The sequence below is a fragment of the Phaenicophaeus curvirostris genome, chromosome 2, assembly GCF_032191515.1.
Source record: "Phaenicophaeus curvirostris isolate KB17595 chromosome 2, BPBGC_Pcur_1.0, whole genome shotgun sequence".
Lineage (NCBI taxonomy): Eukaryota > Metazoa > Chordata > Aves > Cuculiformes > Cuculidae > Phaenicophaeus > Phaenicophaeus curvirostris.
The window spans coordinates 116407147-116427524 of record NC_091393.1 but is presented as its reverse complement, the minus strand read 5'-3'; the positions used below and the strand labels follow the sequence as shown (position 1 = coordinate 116427524).

The following is a 20378-nucleotide window of genomic DNA, read 5'->3' as shown; positions in this document are numbered from 1 at the left end:
CCAAAAGTACAAAAATTTGACAAAGGTCACAAGGCAGCCAGTCGCAGGGCCAGACACCTCTGGGCTGCCTTTCTGACTCAGACCATGTATTAATAATTCTAATTGGTGTGTGCACTGCAGTTATGCAATGGAGCCCTTCACCACGGGTTACAAGACACAGCAGCTTAACTTTGTGCAACATCTACACGTCATGCAAAGGAAGTAGAGGAGTTTCAACTGTTACGACAGAGCAGCTGTATGCGTCAGTAATTCTCTGCAAGGGGCACAAATTTTCAAGGGTTACAACCTACCTCTAGCAGCATTTTCACATCCCAGGCATCTTTCTTATCATCTGGGTAACTTTTTGCCATGTTGTAATGCTTTTCTCCAGGTTTTACAGCATTTGGCTCATTGTGTATGATAATCTACAGGGCAACAACAATGTAGAGGAATTTTGATCAATTTTACAGCTACAGAAAAGCTTTCGATATAATCTTAAATGTCTCAATAGATCTGCAAGGAGAAATATTCAGACTCAGTATGCTTCCAGCATTAATTTTTCAGCCTCTGCTAGCTAAGATACATTGACTACATCATCAGCAACCACATGAGCTGTTTTATAGAGCAATATCAACAGTTTTCACCATAACATTCTGTGCTTAGAGTTGCATGTTGCTCTATCAAAAAAGACCATCTGGAATACAATCAGGATTTACATTTGGTATAAATAGTATCAATAATTCATTTCAGAGTTCTAGCTAACCAGACCATATTCTAAAGGACACCTACTTTCCCAGTAACCTAGAATTAGCGCATCATCTTCTTGCCCCCTCCCTGCCCAATTAACTCTCCTTCCTTGTTCTTCCAGACCTTTTCCCAACAAAGAGGCAGCTAGTCTGTACCATGAGTCGCCATGTTCCACATCACAGCTCTTGCAGTACTCCAGGCCAAAGGATTCTTCTTTTTAATGCCCTTTTCCAGATTTCTGTGCACTAACCTTCAGGAGCCATTAAATAAATTGCAGCCACTACACCCCCGGGGTCTACCCTGTACCACCCTCCACCCGTCACAATGTCTAAGGGAAGTCAAAGCTCTCCAGGCAGGATTTGTGTTTTTTCGTCTGTTTTTTGGGCTGATTCAGGCTTTGTAAGCTAAGCACTAGCCACAGACACACATATTAAATACACGCGTAGGAGTATACCTGACAGAAGCAAAAACTGCTCCTGGAGAAAAAACTGCTCCTTTGAATTGAGGTTAAATACAGAAAGATTCTTCCTGAAAGCTCCCATCTCAAAAGCTGTGAGGAACTGAAAATGGGCATGCTGTGTCAGATCACTAACACCTCCACTGACAAAATGCTATTTCAGAGTTCTCCTGGTACGAGTTAATAATGTAAGATTTGATTATTTTAGCTCTAATTCAGATAAAATAATCAGAAACTTTGATATCCAAAACATGTTCTTATCCTTTAAATTAGAACCCCTTTGCATAATTCAGTGAATACCTGCTCTATCTGTATGCCGTACCCATTGAAGGCTCCATTGTCCCACGAAGTATTTCGGTAGATGTCATCTACTCTGTCTATCAATTCAATCTATGTAGAAATGGAAACCAAGTTATTCAGTTCCGAGCTTTCATGTAATAAAGTTCAAGACAAGCAGAGAGGCAACATACTTATCTAGAAACACTCAAATTAAGATGGAACCTCATGTAACAATAACAGACATACTCACTGATCCAAAACCAACAGCATTTTGGATTCTGAGAGTATTATCAAATATCCCTGAAAATTTTCCATCATAAAAGAACAGTACAAACTTTCCCATTTATCACTTAAATTTCTGTAGTGGAAGAGTCATAATATTAAGAACAAGACATCTTGGAAAATGTTTTGTTCATGTACTTGTTTTCCAGTCTTCTTTGATGGGAAGGGCAGAGGAGGGAGCTGTTTTTACAGCTCTGCGTTAGCCCAATGCTTATCTAGTTTAACTGACCCCTGAAGCCTGCTTCCCCCTCCTAGCCAAAAACCTATTATTTTCCTCATAATTCCTTGCACAAGCACAAGGTTCCAGAAATTCTCTCTTCAGTGCTCACTATCAATACCTCCCTTTTCAAGCTGTTCTCATCTTCTTAAAAAACATCTCCTACTAAATATAAACCGTCAAACTTGCTCAGAATGGAAAGTGACATTCAGAGTCATTCCCTAATAGTTTATGCACTAGTTTTCCAATCACCATGTTGTTTAGAGGACATATCTACCCACAAAACACACCAGTAGGTTAGCATGGAAGAATCATATGTCAGACGCCAAGACAATAGGGTCTCTGCAAACACAGGCTCCCTTACCTGGGGACTGTAAACATTTCCAGGGACAGAAAGGTCACAAGCCAGCAAAGGTGGAACAGTATTTCAAAGATTCAGGCTTAGGAAGAGACTTCAGATAAACAAAAGGCCTCTAAAAGTGTTTTCATTTGGTTTTGTCTTGAATCCCCAACCCATGCTCTTAACTGCTGCTGAAAGGCTGTGGGCAGGCATTCTATTTTACAGAAACCTGTCAGGTAGACAACCTCATTGTACTGATTTTGGCTGCCTTACTTGGTAACCAGTACAAGCGATGGAGGCCTGATTTCTTGAGGATGGCTAAACACCTGCCTCCTGATGCAAAGCAGTGAATTAAAGCCTTATTTTGCTCTGCTTGTGCCCATAGTTTCAGCTTTACTTATTAAGCTGTTTTTATCTGAATTCACAAATTGTCTCACCTTCACCCTTCTGATTCTCTCACATCAGGAAGAAGTGAACAAGCAGCTGCGTGGGGCCAAGCTGCCTGCCAGGAGTTAATCCACAACAGCCATGTACAAACAAACAAATTGTTTACTGTGCCTGCTTCAATTTTATTGTTCTGGACAGAAAATCCTGCAAGAATCTGAAAAACAACCCTGCAAAAAGCCACTTTTGCCTCTCGTATAAGCTTTAAAAAGGCTAGAACTTTAAAGATGCTTGGATCATTTGCAGTGGAATTCAAAATCCAGGAGATTCTAATGCTCTTAATGGATAAATAACACCCCTTAAGCAGAAAATAGCATAGCCACAAGAAGTATGGGAAGGGATTTGTTTGTAAACGAAACTTGACTATTTGACTACAGTATCACCATTAGAAAATGTTTTAAAGCATGATTTAGCACTTTTCCAGATTAAAAAAAGCACACACAACTGCGATGTAAAAACACGTGATGTAAAAAATTACTATAAGCTGTATGTTGTTTTAACTACTGAATCATCATTTTTCCCCTCCATTTTCACCAGAAAATTGTAACAGAGTGTATTTACTTACCAAATAGTTTATAGTAGTGCTTTCTTCCCCACGGCCCATGTACTTGAAAAAACGATGATCTGCCACTACCAACATCTTGCACGTGTTCTTGGAGCTATCTGGGACAGCTCGTTTCGTCCGTTGGACACTTGCTAATGTGAACATTTTAAATACAATTAGATGAACACTCAGTCAAACTGCTGTTGCTGTGTCTATTGAAAACAGGAGCGTGAGTTCAGGGAGGTTTTTTGGGGGATGTTCAGGTTTTATTTAAATAACTATTCTTAAGTTTTGTCTTCATAAGAGTCCTCAAACTTGTAAGAAAGGAATGGACAGTAGTGAAATTGAGTTATTTAACAGATTTACCTACAGAGCTTTTATGACCACCACCTCAGCCTTAACACCTCTCCTCCTTTTGTTCCTAGTCATTATCCCAACCTCTGCTGAAACAGCAAAGGACAGACAAAAGAGGGACTGAAAACTCTCAAAACACCATCAAGCTCAAGATGGATTCTCTGAGTGATCACCGAGGCCACGCAGGTCCTGCCGCACAGCACACAGAAGTACAAAGCTGTTTTAATGTTCACCTTAGAAAAATGTTACCTTCATTGCTTCCAGCTATTGCAACAAACACTACTTAGGCCTGAAGAAATAGCTTCTCCTCCTTAGCCTACATTCTGATGGAGCCAAATGTCCTTTCAACAAGCCAGGAAGAAACATGCCCTGAGTGACAATTTCTTCCTTTCATCAGTTGTTGGGGCCTTCTTGGATGGGGAGTGACCATGAGGAAGCGTGCTGCTTTTTTCCTTACCAATGACTTTGAAGAGCTAACAGTTAAACTAGAAGCAGCATCACAGATTACTGCCCAGCTTCTGATCTTACTTGTCTACACAGCTGGAATTCAAACTTCCATTTCAAAGATGCTGCTCTCCCAAGATATGGATGCTCACCTTTGTTTTGGTGCCTGTCTTCCAGTCCCTTTGGCAACAGTTCTTCTTCATTCAGCTTTACATAACCACACACTTTTGGGGACTGCAATCGTGAGAAATCTTTAATATCTTCAGATCTGTAGACCAGCAGTCTTCCATCTTGCACATTATCTATAAATCTCCACAGTGGCTGACAGCACAACAACAACAGAAATTCAATTAGTTAGGAACACAGTGAATACAACAACTAAGGCTACATGAGTAAAAAATTGTACTTATTCAACACCAAATCTCCACAGCTTTATGTGTGCACACACACAAACACTGGACTACAGTAACTTTACCCACAGCAGTCAGACTACTGATAAAACGACATTCACAAGAAAGCAAGCAATTCAACTCTTTTATGCTAGACAGGCATCCAAAAATCTAAGATTAGGGCAACAGAGCAGCAGCAGCCACCTGATAAGGCTGCAGAAGAGACAGGATTTTTCTTCCTTTCCAGCGTACGAGCCAGCTGAGGAGGCATCTCAGGCTCCTTCGCTCCTTCTGTAACAGTATGGAGGTTGGCACAGCCAGGGAGGAGATGCTTAGACTGAGCTAACAAACATATTGGCCAGAAACACAGGAGCTGGCAGACAGAGAATATCTAAATACACAGCAGAATGCAGTCTTCACAGCAGCAGGCAGGCTCTTCAATGTTCAAAGGCTACTCAAGCCACTTAAAAGTATGAAAACTTCTCAGAAAGCAAAGAAAAAGAAAACCATGAAACCTCTATTAATGAGTGTACTGTGCTTTCAGGTCACAGCAAAAAGGCCCTAAACCACAAACACTGTGCTGGCCCAACACAAAACCGAGGCACACGTTTTGCACATCCTAAGGCAAAGCACGAGGGCACCAGGGGTTTATATAAAGGTCTGCAGCCTTTCTGAACAGTGCAGGGGGAAAGCCAGGGAAGACAACAGCAGAACGGCTTTGTCCATGCTGCCTTTTGGGAATGATCTCTGGCACACACAGGTATCCTCTCATCCAAGGGTAGTTAGGGGCTGAAGCTGACCTGGGGATGCTAACAGCTGGGTAGAGTAGGCAAGCCAGAGACTCCACACCTTTCCCTGCCTTTATTTAGTTGTACAGACACTGCCCGTGAGGAGCCAGGGAGCTGGCTGTGCAGGGAACCAAGACGTGCTCACATGACTCTGGGCCACAAACACAAAAAATGCTTTAAACCACAAACAGCTACTATATGCTCTTAATGCTAAACGCTAGTACAGCGGTTTGGGTGTTCTAATTGCATTTTCATACTTCAACATGACTAGATTTGCTAGGTTTACCCATAATTCTGCACATCCTTGGGTTTGGAGACAATTACAGTATCCATGTAACACTGAGCCATAATTACTGTTATTCAGCCATTCTAACACGGCTTGTGTCTGGGAAAACGGTGAAAAAGAGAAACAAGGGAGCAGTGATAAATACCAGATTTTCAAATAACGCTTTAAGAGTGGGAAAAATATCTAAGGACATAATAAAATAAAAATTTTAGAAAGCTCAACAGACCTCAACTCTGGAGGCTGCACAGTTTGTTATTCTAGAGGACATAATCACCAGTAATTACTAACATTACCCATTTCTGTTTCTAAAACCCTTTCCTGCTTAAAATGTACCTTCTCCCCAATGTATCAAAAAATCCAAATGTCAGAGAATGTCACTCACTAATAAAACCCAACACTTGCTTAAGTCAAAGTCGTTTCACATTTCTCTCCCTCCTCCCTACTCACACCAAACCAAACACCACCATCAAGTCTATTTTGAGCTACAGAGGTGTCAGTGTGACTAACTAGAGAGAGGAACACCCACAGAGAAAGACGTGACGGTTTGAATGTTGCTTTCAACAGAAAAGCATACCTCTATGTTGTATTCTTCCCCATCTGTATTGATTCTCACTGTAAAGTCTTCATCCCCAATGTGTGCCACAACCTTGGAATTATGCTCTCCTTTAACATAAGCAAGGAAAAATAAGTTAATTCAGCTCTATTTGTATGCACTGCTGCACAGACATTGATTTGACTTAAGCTTAAAGCCAATTAAAAGAAAGAAACCACCTTCTCCAGTCTATGAAGAACACTATACTGACCAGTTCACAGGAAAAAGCAAAAAAAGAACCAGAACTCTTCCCCGACTTTAACCTCCCAACAATCAGTCATCAAGACTTGGATTTAATTGATAATTTGAAGAAGGTGGCTGTGGAGATTTGTAACGGGACACAGAATATTTCTGCCAACAAAAGCAGCTTGCATCTTAACCACTATCAGACAGCAATTTCATGGCGTCAGCCTGCATTCCAGTGGGAAAGACTCACCACATCACAAAGGCTACAAAAAAATCAAAACAACTCAGCAAAAGTGTTAGTGCTGGACTTAAGTGGAGATAACTTTCTTTAGAGAAAAGTAGTCTATGAAGAACCATCTTAATAACTTTTAATATAACAATCTGGGCAACACTGCATCATCACTACCTGGGCTTTGTGTTCTGGGACAAGGAACACTTAAGTCCTACATTCCAGCTATAATTAAAGTCACCATCATAATTTTCAAAAAGAATCACAATCAGCTGCTCAAGCAAATTATACCTTTGTGCCGTGCCAAACTAAGCAGAAGTGTTCTATCTTAGAACCTTGGAGCAACAGCTCAAAAGAACCTCCAAAATCCAAAGTCACCAAAAAAAAAGCCACTACCCCAACCCCGAAAACCCAAGGGGCGTAAGAATAAAGTTTCCTTGTTCATTCTGATAATATCTGATGAAAGCGAGGGCAATATACCATTTACTTTGGCCAAGAGATTTGTGCAAAGCTGTGCTTTCTCAGCACCGAAACACAGACCAGTCCATACTAACCAACGACATGTCCGGTGAAAAAGTCTTGCCATTGAACACGATATTCCTTTTCCTTGCCTTCCCCATCCACAATTAATGCTTGAAATCTTTCTGAAAAGTGTTCAGCAGTTGCAGTTAAGTATAATTTAAAGTGCCTGTAAAAGAATTTACTTCCATTTATTTTTAAGCAAAAGTATGCATACATCAGACACATCCAGTCTCCATTTCACTGAGGGCCTCAAAGCAGTTCGAAAGCCTCAACTGTGATAAGCAGGCTACAAAACCCTATACTGCGTAACTCATAATCATAAACATTTTTTTAAAAGTGGCAAAAGGTGTTTAATTAAGAAGATACAAACCCAAACAATGCATGCTCCACACACCCTTTCCCCCCTGAAACAGTCATGGTTTGCTCATGACGCACCTTCTCCATATGCAGTCAAGCAAAATCACCTACCTGTTTAAATAACGTAAAGAAGAACAGACCAAAATAATTTATTAATCTATTTTAAGTTAAATTATCTTAAAATACTTATTTTCTGAAGTAAAATAGTCAGAGGACTACCCACAGAAATCTGAACTCTAGATTTTTTTATGATCGTGTCACAAAAACTAAAGGCTGCCACAAGAAGCAGAGAACCTTCTCCGGCAGGAGCCACATGGACTCTTGGTTTATACGGACTGTGAGTCACAGATTTTTTGTATGCCCCTCTGCAATTATTCTGTCATTATCATTAGCAGCATCGCAACCTCACCATAAAGTCAGGGTGCATGAGGCAGTGCAAGATGGGGACAGCCCAACATCTGACCCCGTTAACCTTTTATACTTACTACCCCACTCCAAATATTTAGAGATTTAAAAAGTATTCACAACAACTTGCATGGCAGTAGCAGATGACAGATGGGGGAGGCACATGAGAACACAGCAGACAAAGATGTCAGATGAACAAAACCAGCCTACGCTTGTCAATACAAAGCGCTACTCTCACCCTGCTCCCCCATTTCAGATTCACAATTTCAGCACTCAAATACCCGTCAGGCACTTTTCTGACACTCAGAATAGCTTCACAGAATCACAGAATCACAGAATAACCAGGTTGGAAGAGACCCACCGGATCACCGAGTCCAACCGTTCCTACCAAACACTAAACCATATCCCTCAGCACCTCGTCCACCCGTCCCTTAAACACCTCCAGGGAAGGTGACTCAACCACCTCCCTGGGCAGCCTGTTCCAGTGCCCAATGACCCTTTCTGTAAAGAATTTTTTCCTAACGTCTAGCCTAAACCTCCCCTGGCGGAGCTTGAGGCCATTCCCTCTTGTCCTGTCCCCTGTCACTTGGGAGAAGAGGCCAGCACCCTCCTCTCTACAACGTCCTTTCAGGTAGTTGTAGAGAGCAATGAGGTCACCCCTCAGCCTCCTCTTCTCCAGGCTAAACAACCCCAGCTCTCTCAGCCGCTCCTCATAAGGCCTGTTCTCCAGCCCTTTCACCAGCTTTGTTGCTCTTCTCTGGACTCTCTCCAGAGCCTCAACATCCTTCTTGTGGTGAGGGGCCCAGAACTGAACACAGTATTCGAGGAGCGGTCTCACCAGTGCCGAGTACAGAGGGAGGATAACCTCCCTGGACCTGCTGGTCACGCCGTTTCTGATACAAGCCAAGATGCCATTGGCCTTCTTGGCCACCTGGGCACACTGCTGGCTCATATTCAGTCGGCTGTCAACCAACACCCCCAGGTCCCTCAACCTTCCCTACAACCTTCGTGCTTGCTCTCCTCTGCCTCTCCTTGCCCTTTCACCTGGGCTTCTATTTCTTGTCTTGTAAAAAAAAAATAATAAAAAAATATTTTAAAAAGTGTTTTATTGAATGAGAAATTTACACTCAGTAGGAGAAGGATTAAACCCAAGAGTACGGCAATGTGGCCAAGGTAAGATAGAAGCGAGATCCAACTCAAACAGTGCAACTAATCAACATGAAACTAAAGCTAAGAACAAAGCAAAAGAAGTCTTGAAATCACTGGCACTTCAGCAAACAGAGCTTTACCATGCAACTCCACCTATTCTTCTGTTTCCTCTGAGCCTCTCTGAATTCATATAACCACGCAGATCACTAACCTAAAAAACTGGTCGGTCGTGACAGAAAACAAGGTAACCTCTCTGTGTTTGGAGTTGCACATTATTCATCACAAACTGAAGGGAAAACACTCTGTTGTTGATGATGATTTAATTACCTTTGCAGGGCTGAAAAACTTAAGAGTCTCTCTACGTGTGTCTCAGGCTGGAGGTCCCTTTTCTTCAGCGAGTGCTGCTGGATGCTAGACTGAGAAAGGATGTCGTAGTCTGAAAGCATGGACTCAACCGCGTCTGGAAGAACAACAAGGAAAGGTTTCATTTCAGGAGACTCTTTCACAAATGCACAGATAAACCAGTAAAACAGAACCTCCCATTTCAACAGCAAGATCACATTTTGCTCTAATTTTAGGATAAGTATTGTACTTTTATGTAAAGTATATACATATATTGTGACATAAGAGACAATTTGAGAGAAGCAAAAACAGAAAAATAATTTAGTTCACTTATAAGCAGTTTTTGAACAACCAATCTATTGTTTTCATTTTTACTGTCACAGCTGAGCAGAGCTAATGCCCACTGCTCTGGAGTGAATCACTCTCCTGACCTGCTGGTCTCCATCCAAGTCTGAGGAAGAGAATAATTTCATCTAGGAAGCTTCCACCAAATTCACTGCAGATCAGGGCTGCAGTTCTTACCTTTCTGTCCAACAGCAGCAAGAAAACAGATGGGTGCATAGGATCATTGATCAGAAATAACTAACAAGGCACCCCATGAGGCATCTCCAGGTACCCTGTTTTCCTAGAATCTCGCCACATGCAGAACTCCTTCGATTTCCCTACTCAGAACACGAATACCTGTTGGGAGGAGGGAGACCAAAAGCCTGAACCCCTCTGGGTAGCAGCACACAAATTACAAATTGAGGTCAATATTCTGCAGATGCTTCCACCATTAATAAGCGTGTAAGTGGTGTTTGACACCCGCTGATAAAGCCTCCTGCTGCTTTGGAAGGCATCCCTTCACCAGGAGCACCTACTCATGCTCTCCTCTGAGCAGCACCCACCACCCAGAGAGACACCTGACAACCACCTTCGCTTCCACCAGCGCTGATTGATTCATGTGCTATTTACAGCCTTAAATTGAGGCTCTTACTCCCACATCACCGTCTTCCTTCTCTGCCAGAGGCTTTCACTCTTTTCACTGCACCAAATCAGGAATTAGCTGTGATTTGCAAGAGGCAGAAGTGCTCATCCAGTCAATTTTTATGAAAAAAAAAATGCCCTTTTTCCCCCCTCTCCATTTCCAGTTGTGCTTCTAAACCAGACATGACAGCTACCAAAGTAGGTTTTTATTAACGAACACGGCCTTCCACGTCTTCAGAGCCCCTGACCACCAGCTTACACCACCCAGTGAAGTAACCTCACACATTTTATCACACTTCTAAATGAGCAACATCACTAGGAAGCCAAGTTTTACTGGCTCTGAAATAATTTTTATTAAACCTGACACTCAGCACCATGACGTACCCCCAAATACATACCTCCCTAGCCCAAAGAAACCATTTAAAAATAGATGCACTGTTGGGTCAAGACAAGCACCTTGATTTTTCTTCTGTCAGGGGGTAGGTGAGGAGAATTAACCACCAGTGTGTGTGCACACATGTGCTTGTGTACATGGGAAGTGAGGGAGCTGCACAAGCAGAGATAACCATCGCACCCCTCTTGGCCCTGCACCAGCTAAGTGATGGATAGGGGCCCCAGCTGCCTTCTCCTGCAGCAGAAACCTCCAAGCAGTGGCTCCCACCCAGGCTTCTCCCTCCTGGGCAGTGCCTCGCCTGCCCTTGAGCAACACAGGAAGGGCAGTGCAGTTGCAATTTCCTGATTTCTGTTTACAACCCACAGGTTGAGAACACCTGCAATCGATTACCTTGTGTTTCAGGTTATATGCAAAAGCAAGTTTCCACCACCTTCCTTTGTGCTGTGGGATTTTCCCCTTCCATGCCCCGTTGCTGCATGCCAGGCAGCGCCTTCATCACTAGCTTTCTGCACGCTGCAGGGCTGGTTCACCAGAGCCACAGAGTGAGCAAACACTCCCCTAACACCCCTGTTCTTTAAATATCCCATTAGAATTCATTACTTATGGTCCAGCATCTGCCCTCATCCAGAACCACCTGGGAGGAGGGTAGGGACAGTCATAGAATCACCAGGTTGGAAGAGACCCACCGGATCATCAAGTCCAACCATTCCTATCAAACACTAAACCATGCCCCTCAGTGCCTTGTCCACCCATGCCTTAAACACCTCCAGGGAAGGTGACTCAACCACCTCCCTGGGCAGCTTGTTCCAGTGCCCAATGACCCCTTCTGTGAAAATTTTTTTCAGCCTAAACCTCCCCTGGTGGAGCTTAAGGCCATTCCCTCTCATCCTGTCCCCTGTCACTTGGGAGAAGAGGCCAACTCCCTCCTCTCCACAACCTCCTTTCAGGCAGTTGTAGAGAGCAATGAGGTCTCCCCTCAGCCTCCTCTTCTCCAGGCTAAACACCCCCAGCTCTCTCAGCCGCTCCTCATAAGGCCTGTTCTCCAGCCCCCTCACCAGCTTTGTTGCTCTTCTCTGGACTCGCTCCAGAGCCTCAACATCCTTCTTGTGGTGAGGGGCCCAGAACTGAACACAGGATTCGAGGAGCGGTCTCACCAGTGCCGAGTACAGAGGGAGAATAACCTCCCTGGACCTGCTGGTCACACCGTTTCTGATACAAGCCAAGATGCCATTGGCCCTCTTGGCTTGTCATGGAAAATATATTCTGGAAACAACCTCATTAAACTGCCCAGTCCTATATCCTTTTCATTAAGCCCGAGATTCTTTCAACACACTCAGCTAGAGCAGACCCCTCAATTAAAGCGAATGTTGATCTACAGGAAACCAAACACTGGTTTGCAATACAGAGCAAGCGTGTGGTATGTGGGCCATGAAGCGAGAGGTGTGGTACCGCTGCTCACGGACTCGCTGACACCAGGACTTGCCAAGCACAAGGTCTGACCAAAAGGAACAACCCCAGCTGCAAAACACTGCTCCTTCTGCCCCTTTCCAGGGCTGCCTGCAGAGTACAGCCCAGAACGAGAGGCAGGTGCTGCCAAAGGACAAGATACAGCTGCCACGAAGAGAAATGATAAGTCTTTACAGAAATTCGGGTTTTTCATTTGGTGGGCAAGGAGAACTTCCGACATCCTGCTCCACCTCACCACACACAAACCCTGCTGGAAATGCCTCACAGAGACACAAGAAGTGTAGTAAGAACGAGACCTGCAGAGCTGATGAAGATGAGTAAGATGATCCTGTTAAAGTAACAAATGAAACACAGGGCACTCCTAGTTCCTGTAACCCTGCAACAAGAATGCACTTGTTGGTATTTCCTCTTACCCTTCCCAAATTGGTTTGCTTTTAATTTTACTTGTGACATACATCAAGACATGGTGCTGCTTGACATAAATCTGTGAACTAACTCAGGTATCAGTCAGATGTGGAAAAAATACACTCAAATTGAAATTTTTCTGTAAAATTTTCAAACGGTGAAAAATGAATCCATTGCCACGGCTTTTTGAAAATATAAGATAAAGTGTCATTATTTTAAACAGAGTGCAGAACTGTACAGAGTCCAGCTGTGCAGCAGGCTGTAGATGGAACCACAGTAGGAATACACTTGACTACTTTTTATTCAAGTTTAATAGTCTTTCTGGCATTCCTTGTTTTCTTCACTATAGTCCAAAAGCCACTTCCCACAGGCTTCAAGAGCGCTGAGTTGGCTCAGGTCTCAAAGTATTTTCCTGCGGTTCCTTCCCTTCCAGCCCCTCCTAGATTTCTGCATTCCTCTCTTTTTGGAGGAGGACACCTCGATTTCATCCTGATATCCCAAATATTTATGTATTTATGGTTGCCAGCCTTCACCTCATGGCACCTTCTCCCCTGAGGGGGAGGACCTCACCAGAACATACACATCTCAAGTTTGTAAGAGAAACAGGGAAGGAACATCGGTGACAAAGATGATGTCCCAAAGTCCTCTAGAAGAAATCCACAGTAGTGGCTCTACCCATGCCCCAAGTTGTGAACTGACCATTTACCTCCTTTTCTTCCACCTTGTCTCAAGGCTAAAAGCCTAATGCCACTAGGCTTTGCAACGTAGAAGATACTTTCATGTGTTTTAAAGTCAATTATGAGCTAGAACACATTGGAGAAGGCTACTCTAGCAGTAAACAGCTCAAGAATCTGCTGCGCAACAGCTTAGGTTACTGATTTGGAGGCCACCACATTTTTTTTCAAAGGGAAGGTCCCTCTTCAAGTGATGAGCTATCAATTCAAATACCAATGGCATCCTCCTCCAACCAGCTTGGCTTTCATAAGCAGAACAGTGAATTCCCATGATCTCATGCACAGTGTATTGCCCGGAAAGCAACAAGTGTGGCAAGTCAACCATTTCACAAGCATTCTTTTCAACTGATTTATAGAAACATTAAGCTTATCTAGAAGCATGAAGTCTTAACCCAGAAGATATAATTAATATTTTTAAAAGTGCCGACAAGAGCATCAGAGGTGTTCACAGTGATGACTGCAGTTAATTCTCCAACCATCCCAAAGGGAATAAAAGCAGAAATAAATCTCCTGTCAAAAGGCACTGAGCTGGGATGACAAGCCTACAGAGAGCAGTCCTAGAACAAGCGCAGCCAACATGCTCAAGGAGGAGTTTGCTGTGTGACTGTTAAATGATTGGCATCTCCAAATCTGCAAAAAGGGCTCCAGCCTGTGTTTTGTGTGGAGTGTGTTGACCACAACCCCAGTACTCATCTTGAGCTGATTTCCAATGGGTATCAAATGTTTAAAAAAAGCTTGTGAGGAGCTGACTAAACAATTTTTCTGATACAGCTGGGGAGTGACTGAATGGTTGAAGGGCTCCACATTCTTTATTGCTATTGGTTTTTTTAATATTATTCAAATGAGAAGAATAAAAAAATAAATAAAATGTTCTTCATACATTAAAACATTTTAATTAAAGGAACCAACTATAGCCACTTCAAATATAATTCAGAGTCTCAGTCAGAATTTGGACCAGGAAACACAGACTGGAGTCTTCCCAACCTTAACCATATGAGCTAAAGCAAGCCCCCATCACCCTACATAAAACAGCTGCCCTCATGTTTGTGGGAACAGCCGGTTACTGGCTGCGATATAGTGGGATTATTCAACTGGAGCATCATTTCAGGGAACACAAATGGAGAAAGCAGATATATTCGTACCTCAACTGGGCACACAAACATACTTTGCCAGGCAGGAGGGGATGCAGTCACATCTAAATGTTTATGAGTACCTTCCCTTAACAGTTTATGCTGCTTTCAGGAGACTGTTGACAAAGAGGACGTGTTGAGAAGATCCATCTGTGGGAAAGCTGTTCCATAACAGCTCATTACCCGTGCAGTTACATCTTTCTGCAGTACATCTGGTACAGAGCCATTGCCAAAGGGAGAAAACAAAGGGAACCTAAATATTTACCCCATGCGCAATAGTCCATGCTTTTAACAGTTCAGATTAATCGTGTTTACTTGTTTCCACCAAAGAGTGGCTGCTGTTTTGCTCACCAAGCGTACATGAACAGAAGTGTGAGAAACAGGTTCAAAGCAAGAACTGAACACACACCAGAATGCTTATAAACAGTGACAGGATAAAGGTTTCCACTCTGTCTAAACACATTTCTAGACAAACCTGTTGGTAAGAACCGCCAGTCACATTAGTATTGCTGAATGTTTTAAAAGGCATGGGTTTGACTTGATCCCAACTGCACCAGCCTTGCTGAACCACGTGAGAAAACAAGGTGCCCGAATTTAGTTAGTCACCAGTGCAGACAAAGCCTCGGGGTACGGTTACACAGACCTTGCACTGGCAGGCAAGGGAGGCTGCCCATTTACTGTCTACCAGCTACTCCATAGTTTACTCTTCCTACAGTTACACAGAGTGAACCACTCGCTACTTTTCACACATTCCAAAAAGCCCGGTGATAGATACCATGGGAAAGCTAACACCTTACAAAGCAGGCTTCAGCTCATCTCAGGAAAAAACTGCTCATGTATCTGCAACCTTATACTACTCCAGTGCTTTTTCCCTACGGGAAAATAGACATTTGTTTCTGCAAAGTGTGAATATTTCCTTAAGGGTGCAAGTTCTGTTTAGCAGAAGCTGTACAGATACTTGAAATGCTATTTCTGGTGGTTTTGAAAGCAGCTGAATACCCCCAGTGGCTCCTACACATTACATCACAGGCTTCCAACCCTGTAAATTCCCTCCTTCACTAAACATATCTTAAATAGGGACCAGTGATGAACAAAATTTATTTGGTTGGATCCACTTAATTTAATAACTCAGTCTGCCCTATTAGTGAAAGCAGAAAGCCCTTTTGAGAGTAAAAACTGCAATATCCTGCTCAAATACTGACATTATAAAACATAAGGAAGCCAAGTGAATTAACATCCTGATATCCAAAGCGAAACAAGGGCAATACATCTCAAACCAGAGATGTATTGCCTCATCTTAAACCAGAATAGCATCATATGACTTTATGACTTGATCCTCAAAAAAAAAACAAAAAAACCACCAAAATCACATGCTTTCACATATCCTGTAGACAAGAACAGCCAAGTCACAGGATGTAGTCTTCTCTGGAAACAGATCATTTGTCTGGCTCTCCATAAACCGTCAGCCTCACTACTGTGCTTGGATATCCCACCACAAAATCCCACTGTATCACAAAACGAGTTCGAGTGGAGCTGATTCTAGGTAGAGACTAAATACTATCTGGGCTACACTTGTGAGGCCAACCTCTCCTCCCCTTCTAACTGTGTCTCTGCTCCTTGTAGCTGTGACTTTGAACTTACTCAGACGTGACCGTCCAAAAGCCAGGGCACATCATGGGTACTGAGGGGCAGAACTTCAAGATTTCAGTAACAATTTGAAAAAGTGAGAAAGGAAAACAGGGAATGCAAGGGATACCACATTCTTGTTCAACGCTTCAGCTCAGTAATCATGAATCAACATTGACTGGGCGGCAGCTTTAAGTGCTGCCCTGCATAACAGAGCCCCCTTCCTACTCCCAGTCCATGAAGGCTGAAAATGCAAGTATCAAGGAAGGGGAAAAAGTACAAATAATGCATAATGCATATTACGAGCAGCACAGGAAGATAAGGATGGATACTGTGAAGAGACACAGAGCATAAGTGACATAAATATGGGCTAAAAAGCATACAGGCTGCAGGCTGGCAGGCCTGGTTACCTACATCTGCAAGGCATCAGGAAGACCACATCACCAGTTCCACCACAGCCCAAAAACAAGCAGGCTGGAGGCCAGCATATGAAATCTGTAGAACAAGACAGAAAGATGCACTGCTCTTTGTTAAAGACACCTGGTTCTTGGTTAACCTTTTAGGACAGTAAAGGACTTCCCTTGATCAGTGTGGGAAATAAGCAAACCCCGACTCTTCCAGTTTATAAATCAGCTTGGTTATTATACAAGTTAAATATAAACTTCTATCTGGAAGATGAATCTCTCTACTGACTACTAAACACACGATTAAATCCTGGTGTAACGTTAGAGCGAGAACAGCGCACTGGAGAGCTGCCTGGTTGTGCTTCCTCGCTTGACCCTTCCAACCACGGAGCAGAAACCCACGTTGGGGCTTTTGCGCACACACAAATTCGAGTAGCAGAAAGGTGAAACAGATGAGTCACCACTGCCATCAGCAACAAACAGAGGTGGTGAAGTTGTCAGTTTTCACAGTGGGGAGAAAGGAAAATAAAACCACTCCAAATCTTGAATGCAAACAAGAAATTTAGTCTTTGGCTGCTTAGACATTAGACCAAATTAGCACCACTGAAAACCAAACTCACACTGAGCACTTGATTATGTTCTCATTACAGAACTCTTGCAATAGCTAGGGGTAATTCCTAATAAATAGAATTTAATCTAGTGTTGACATTCTTCATTTTGCTGACTTCGAGTACTTCTCTCGGGAGTTACACATCTTTACCCCTTAGCCTGGAATATCACCTGTGGAAACATTGCATCTATAAATTCCTGCGATGATATTGAACTAATCCCACAGCATCCTAGGAAGATCTCACACGCAACTATTGGACTGTGCATTCCTAGATTCTCCTACATGTGGTGCATGGCAAGATACAGACTCAACCTTCAGCTTGTGGAGTCAAACAGCAAAACCAGCTCAATCCCAGTCATCTTGTTTGGAGGATATTAGAGTGGGATAAGAAACAGTAAGAAAAAAGGTAGATTAGGGTATGAAAATCAGTCATCTGGCCCTTACCTAGGTCTTGCCTTAGCCTCCAAGATGCTTCAGTCCAGAAGGACGAAGTTCAGCCTTCCATAAGGGTTTTGTCACTAACTTCACACTGCGTACTTTTGACACTAAGCTAAACTTCCAACACCTTAACTCTCCAGCAGCCGGTTACACTCCCGGCTTCACAGACTTCCTGCATTTTGTCACACCAAGCGTGACGCAGAATTCAAAATTGATTGTGAATGATTCTGTGCTGCTCTCTGTATCACTCAGCTCCTCAAGTTTCTTCATCAACACCAATCCATCATTTTGGTTTTTTCACCCAACAACTTGTAAATTCTAGTCTTTTGATGTGCACTACATGGGTTTGTGCCAAACTACTTACGAAGAGTCATTTCTTCAGCTCATGCAATTTGTTTTGACTTCTGTGTGGTATTTGAGCAGTGTGGAGAAAAAACAATTCAAGCCCAGGTTACCTGCCTCAAATTTTATTAGTGCAGTATAGCAGGTAGAATCACAGAATGGTTTAGGTTGGAAAAAACCTTTAAGATCATGGAGTCCAACCATTAAGAAAAACACCACCAGTGAGTGATTCAGAGAATATCATCTACCTGGGATAGGAGCAGCTGCCTTCTTTCTTTTTGCCCCCTGCCCAGTTTGTGATAAAAAGATCTTGTTCAAAGCAGGTAACAATAGAGTAAGGCACATTTTACATACAGACTCTATTCGGGGATGTCCTGGACAGACACAGCTTCATGGCAGCACACTAGTAATACCACTGTGTTGTAAAACAGATTCAACCAGCAATTTAGATATATTCAACAGCAACGAAGCTAGGTATTCACACCACTGTTCTTTACAAGTACATTAAACCCTGTTATCATTCAGATATGTCTGAACTCCAAGAGAAACAGCATTAATATTTAATAGTTGTAAAAGGTTATCTTCAGGGATAGACAATTGAGAGAAAAAAAAATTTAACGTTGACATTAATTTTTCAGGGTCACACTTCTCCCAGAAATGAATCCCTGCTGTTAAAGTTTTTAAAAATGGTGCCATTTCCAGATTATCTAAAGGCAACAAACTGAGGTTGATTTCATCCCTCACCTTGAGCACAACCACTATCACTCCCCACCACACAGGGCAGGTACTTGCGGTTGAGTCCAGGGAGCGAGCTCCACAAAAGGAAAACATCCAAACACAGACACCCTACCCCTTATCAGAAAAAGAATAATATCAATTAGCTTCCAGGCAGCTTTGCTCCATGAATGTGCTCACAGGAACTGGGAAGGGATCAGAAAGCTGAGGCCAAGATTGTGGGGCAGTCCCAGTTTAGATGAGTTTAGACTGCTGGAGCACCACACCCTAAGATTAATTCAACTGAGAAATGCTGGGAAATTACCTGCATCTTTTTATCTATTCATTCTATTCTTCGTCTAATTCTGGTTTCCACCATATAATCTTTTTTTTTTTCCTTCCTGAGAAACTGAACTATTAGAGAAACAAGCAAGAAAAAGTTCTTAATAGAAATCACAAAATGGTAACCCTTGAAACTTCCTTAAAGATACCACATGCCAGAAAGCTGATTTCAGTTCACAAAACTCAAGCTCTGTGGTTAAACAGAGCTCTCAAAATAGCACAGCTGAGGTTATTAGAAGGAAAATATGTTCTTTCAGAAAGCCAGGCTGTGTGTAAGATGAGGACAACAGAACTCCAGCAAATGATGAACATAAAACCACAGTAAAGTAAGCAAAGATATTGTGAAAAACAGCTTGTAAAAGGCATAAATTTAATCCTTGAAAGAGTTCTATCAAAAGAAACCACCGAGCTAAATAATCAAAGAGGCTTGTAAAACAAGTAAGCTGCAAGATGACACCAGGAATGGATGGTAAAGTCCCGTACCAAAATCTAATAGAAAAACTGACCTTAGCATTCACTGCAGAGACGATTAAAAATATCCCCAAGAGCTTTTCTTGATAGAATCTAAAGACGTGCCTCCTGCCTTTTCTTGATAGAATCTAAAGACCTGCCTCCAGGACTCAGGAAAAGGGACTTCAGAACAAGCCAAGAAAATGGGCAATAAGTCAACAGGACATGAATATATTAACACAAGAGTTATAAAGCACTGAAAAAATTAAACAGATCAACTACCAACTGCAGCATGCAAGTACTGGTGCCACTGGTCTTGCTGAAGGTGAGCTGAAAGGTAGTAAATGCAGGACCAACTTCCACTCCGGGCACCTTCTAGGTAGCTAATAACAAATATGCTCAATGACCCTCCCTGACAAGCAAGTAATAACAACAAATTAAGTTAGTGATATATGCCTACGTAAGATACTATGGAAGTAGTGCCTTATATATATCAGCATTCTGAAAGAATGAAGTGTGTGGATAAATGTAACACAGCTAATGGTGCATACCTCACAAAATGCTTTTATATAGTCTACTGAACAACAGAAAAAAATGTCTGATGAATTTCAGCATGTGAATGTCTGAAATAACACCTGAGGAGAATAAATCCTCACTATATCTATGCAGTGAAGTATTTCAAAAGGGTTATTACCACTCAAAAATAAAGAAAAAGAAAAGAGATCTTGGTGTGACTACTAAACAACAAATAAGGCCAAAAAAAACTACTCAGAGAAACTCATTCACACTATAAATCCACATTACCTTTGTATCACAAATACTGCCTTGCAGTCATGGTCATGCATCTTAAATAAATAAAAATCCAACAGAAATAGAAAGCGTATAGATAAAAGTAACACAGACCAATACAGTCATGAGTCTTTTCTCATAGTAAGAATTATTATACACACTAAAATTTTCCCACTTAAAAAAAGAAAGAGATTCCAAAGGAGACTAATTGCTAAAGGTAAGAAGAAAATTAATA

General features: G+C 42.3%; 1 protein-coding gene across 1 annotated transcript in view; it reads right to left on the bottom strand.

Moving 5' to 3' along the window:
* ADAM17 (ADAM metallopeptidase domain 17) overlaps positions 1 to 20378 on the bottom strand; it is a 35295-nt gene that overhangs the window by 12103 nt on the left and 2814 nt on the right. The window contains exons 2-8 of the mRNA XM_069850508.1: positions 9318 to 9450; positions 7112 to 7245; positions 6125 to 6213; positions 4240 to 4408; positions 3311 to 3441; positions 1484 to 1573; positions 291 to 404 (exon numbers count right to left, since the gene is read on the bottom strand). Of these exons, the coding sequence (XP_069706609.1) occupies positions 291 to 404; positions 1484 to 1573; positions 3311 to 3441; positions 4240 to 4408; positions 6125 to 6213; positions 7112 to 7245; positions 9318 to 9450 (860 nt within the window). The remainder of the gene's footprint in view (positions 1 to 290; positions 405 to 1483; positions 1574 to 3310; positions 3442 to 4239; positions 4409 to 6124; positions 6214 to 7111; positions 7246 to 9317; positions 9451 to 20378) is intronic.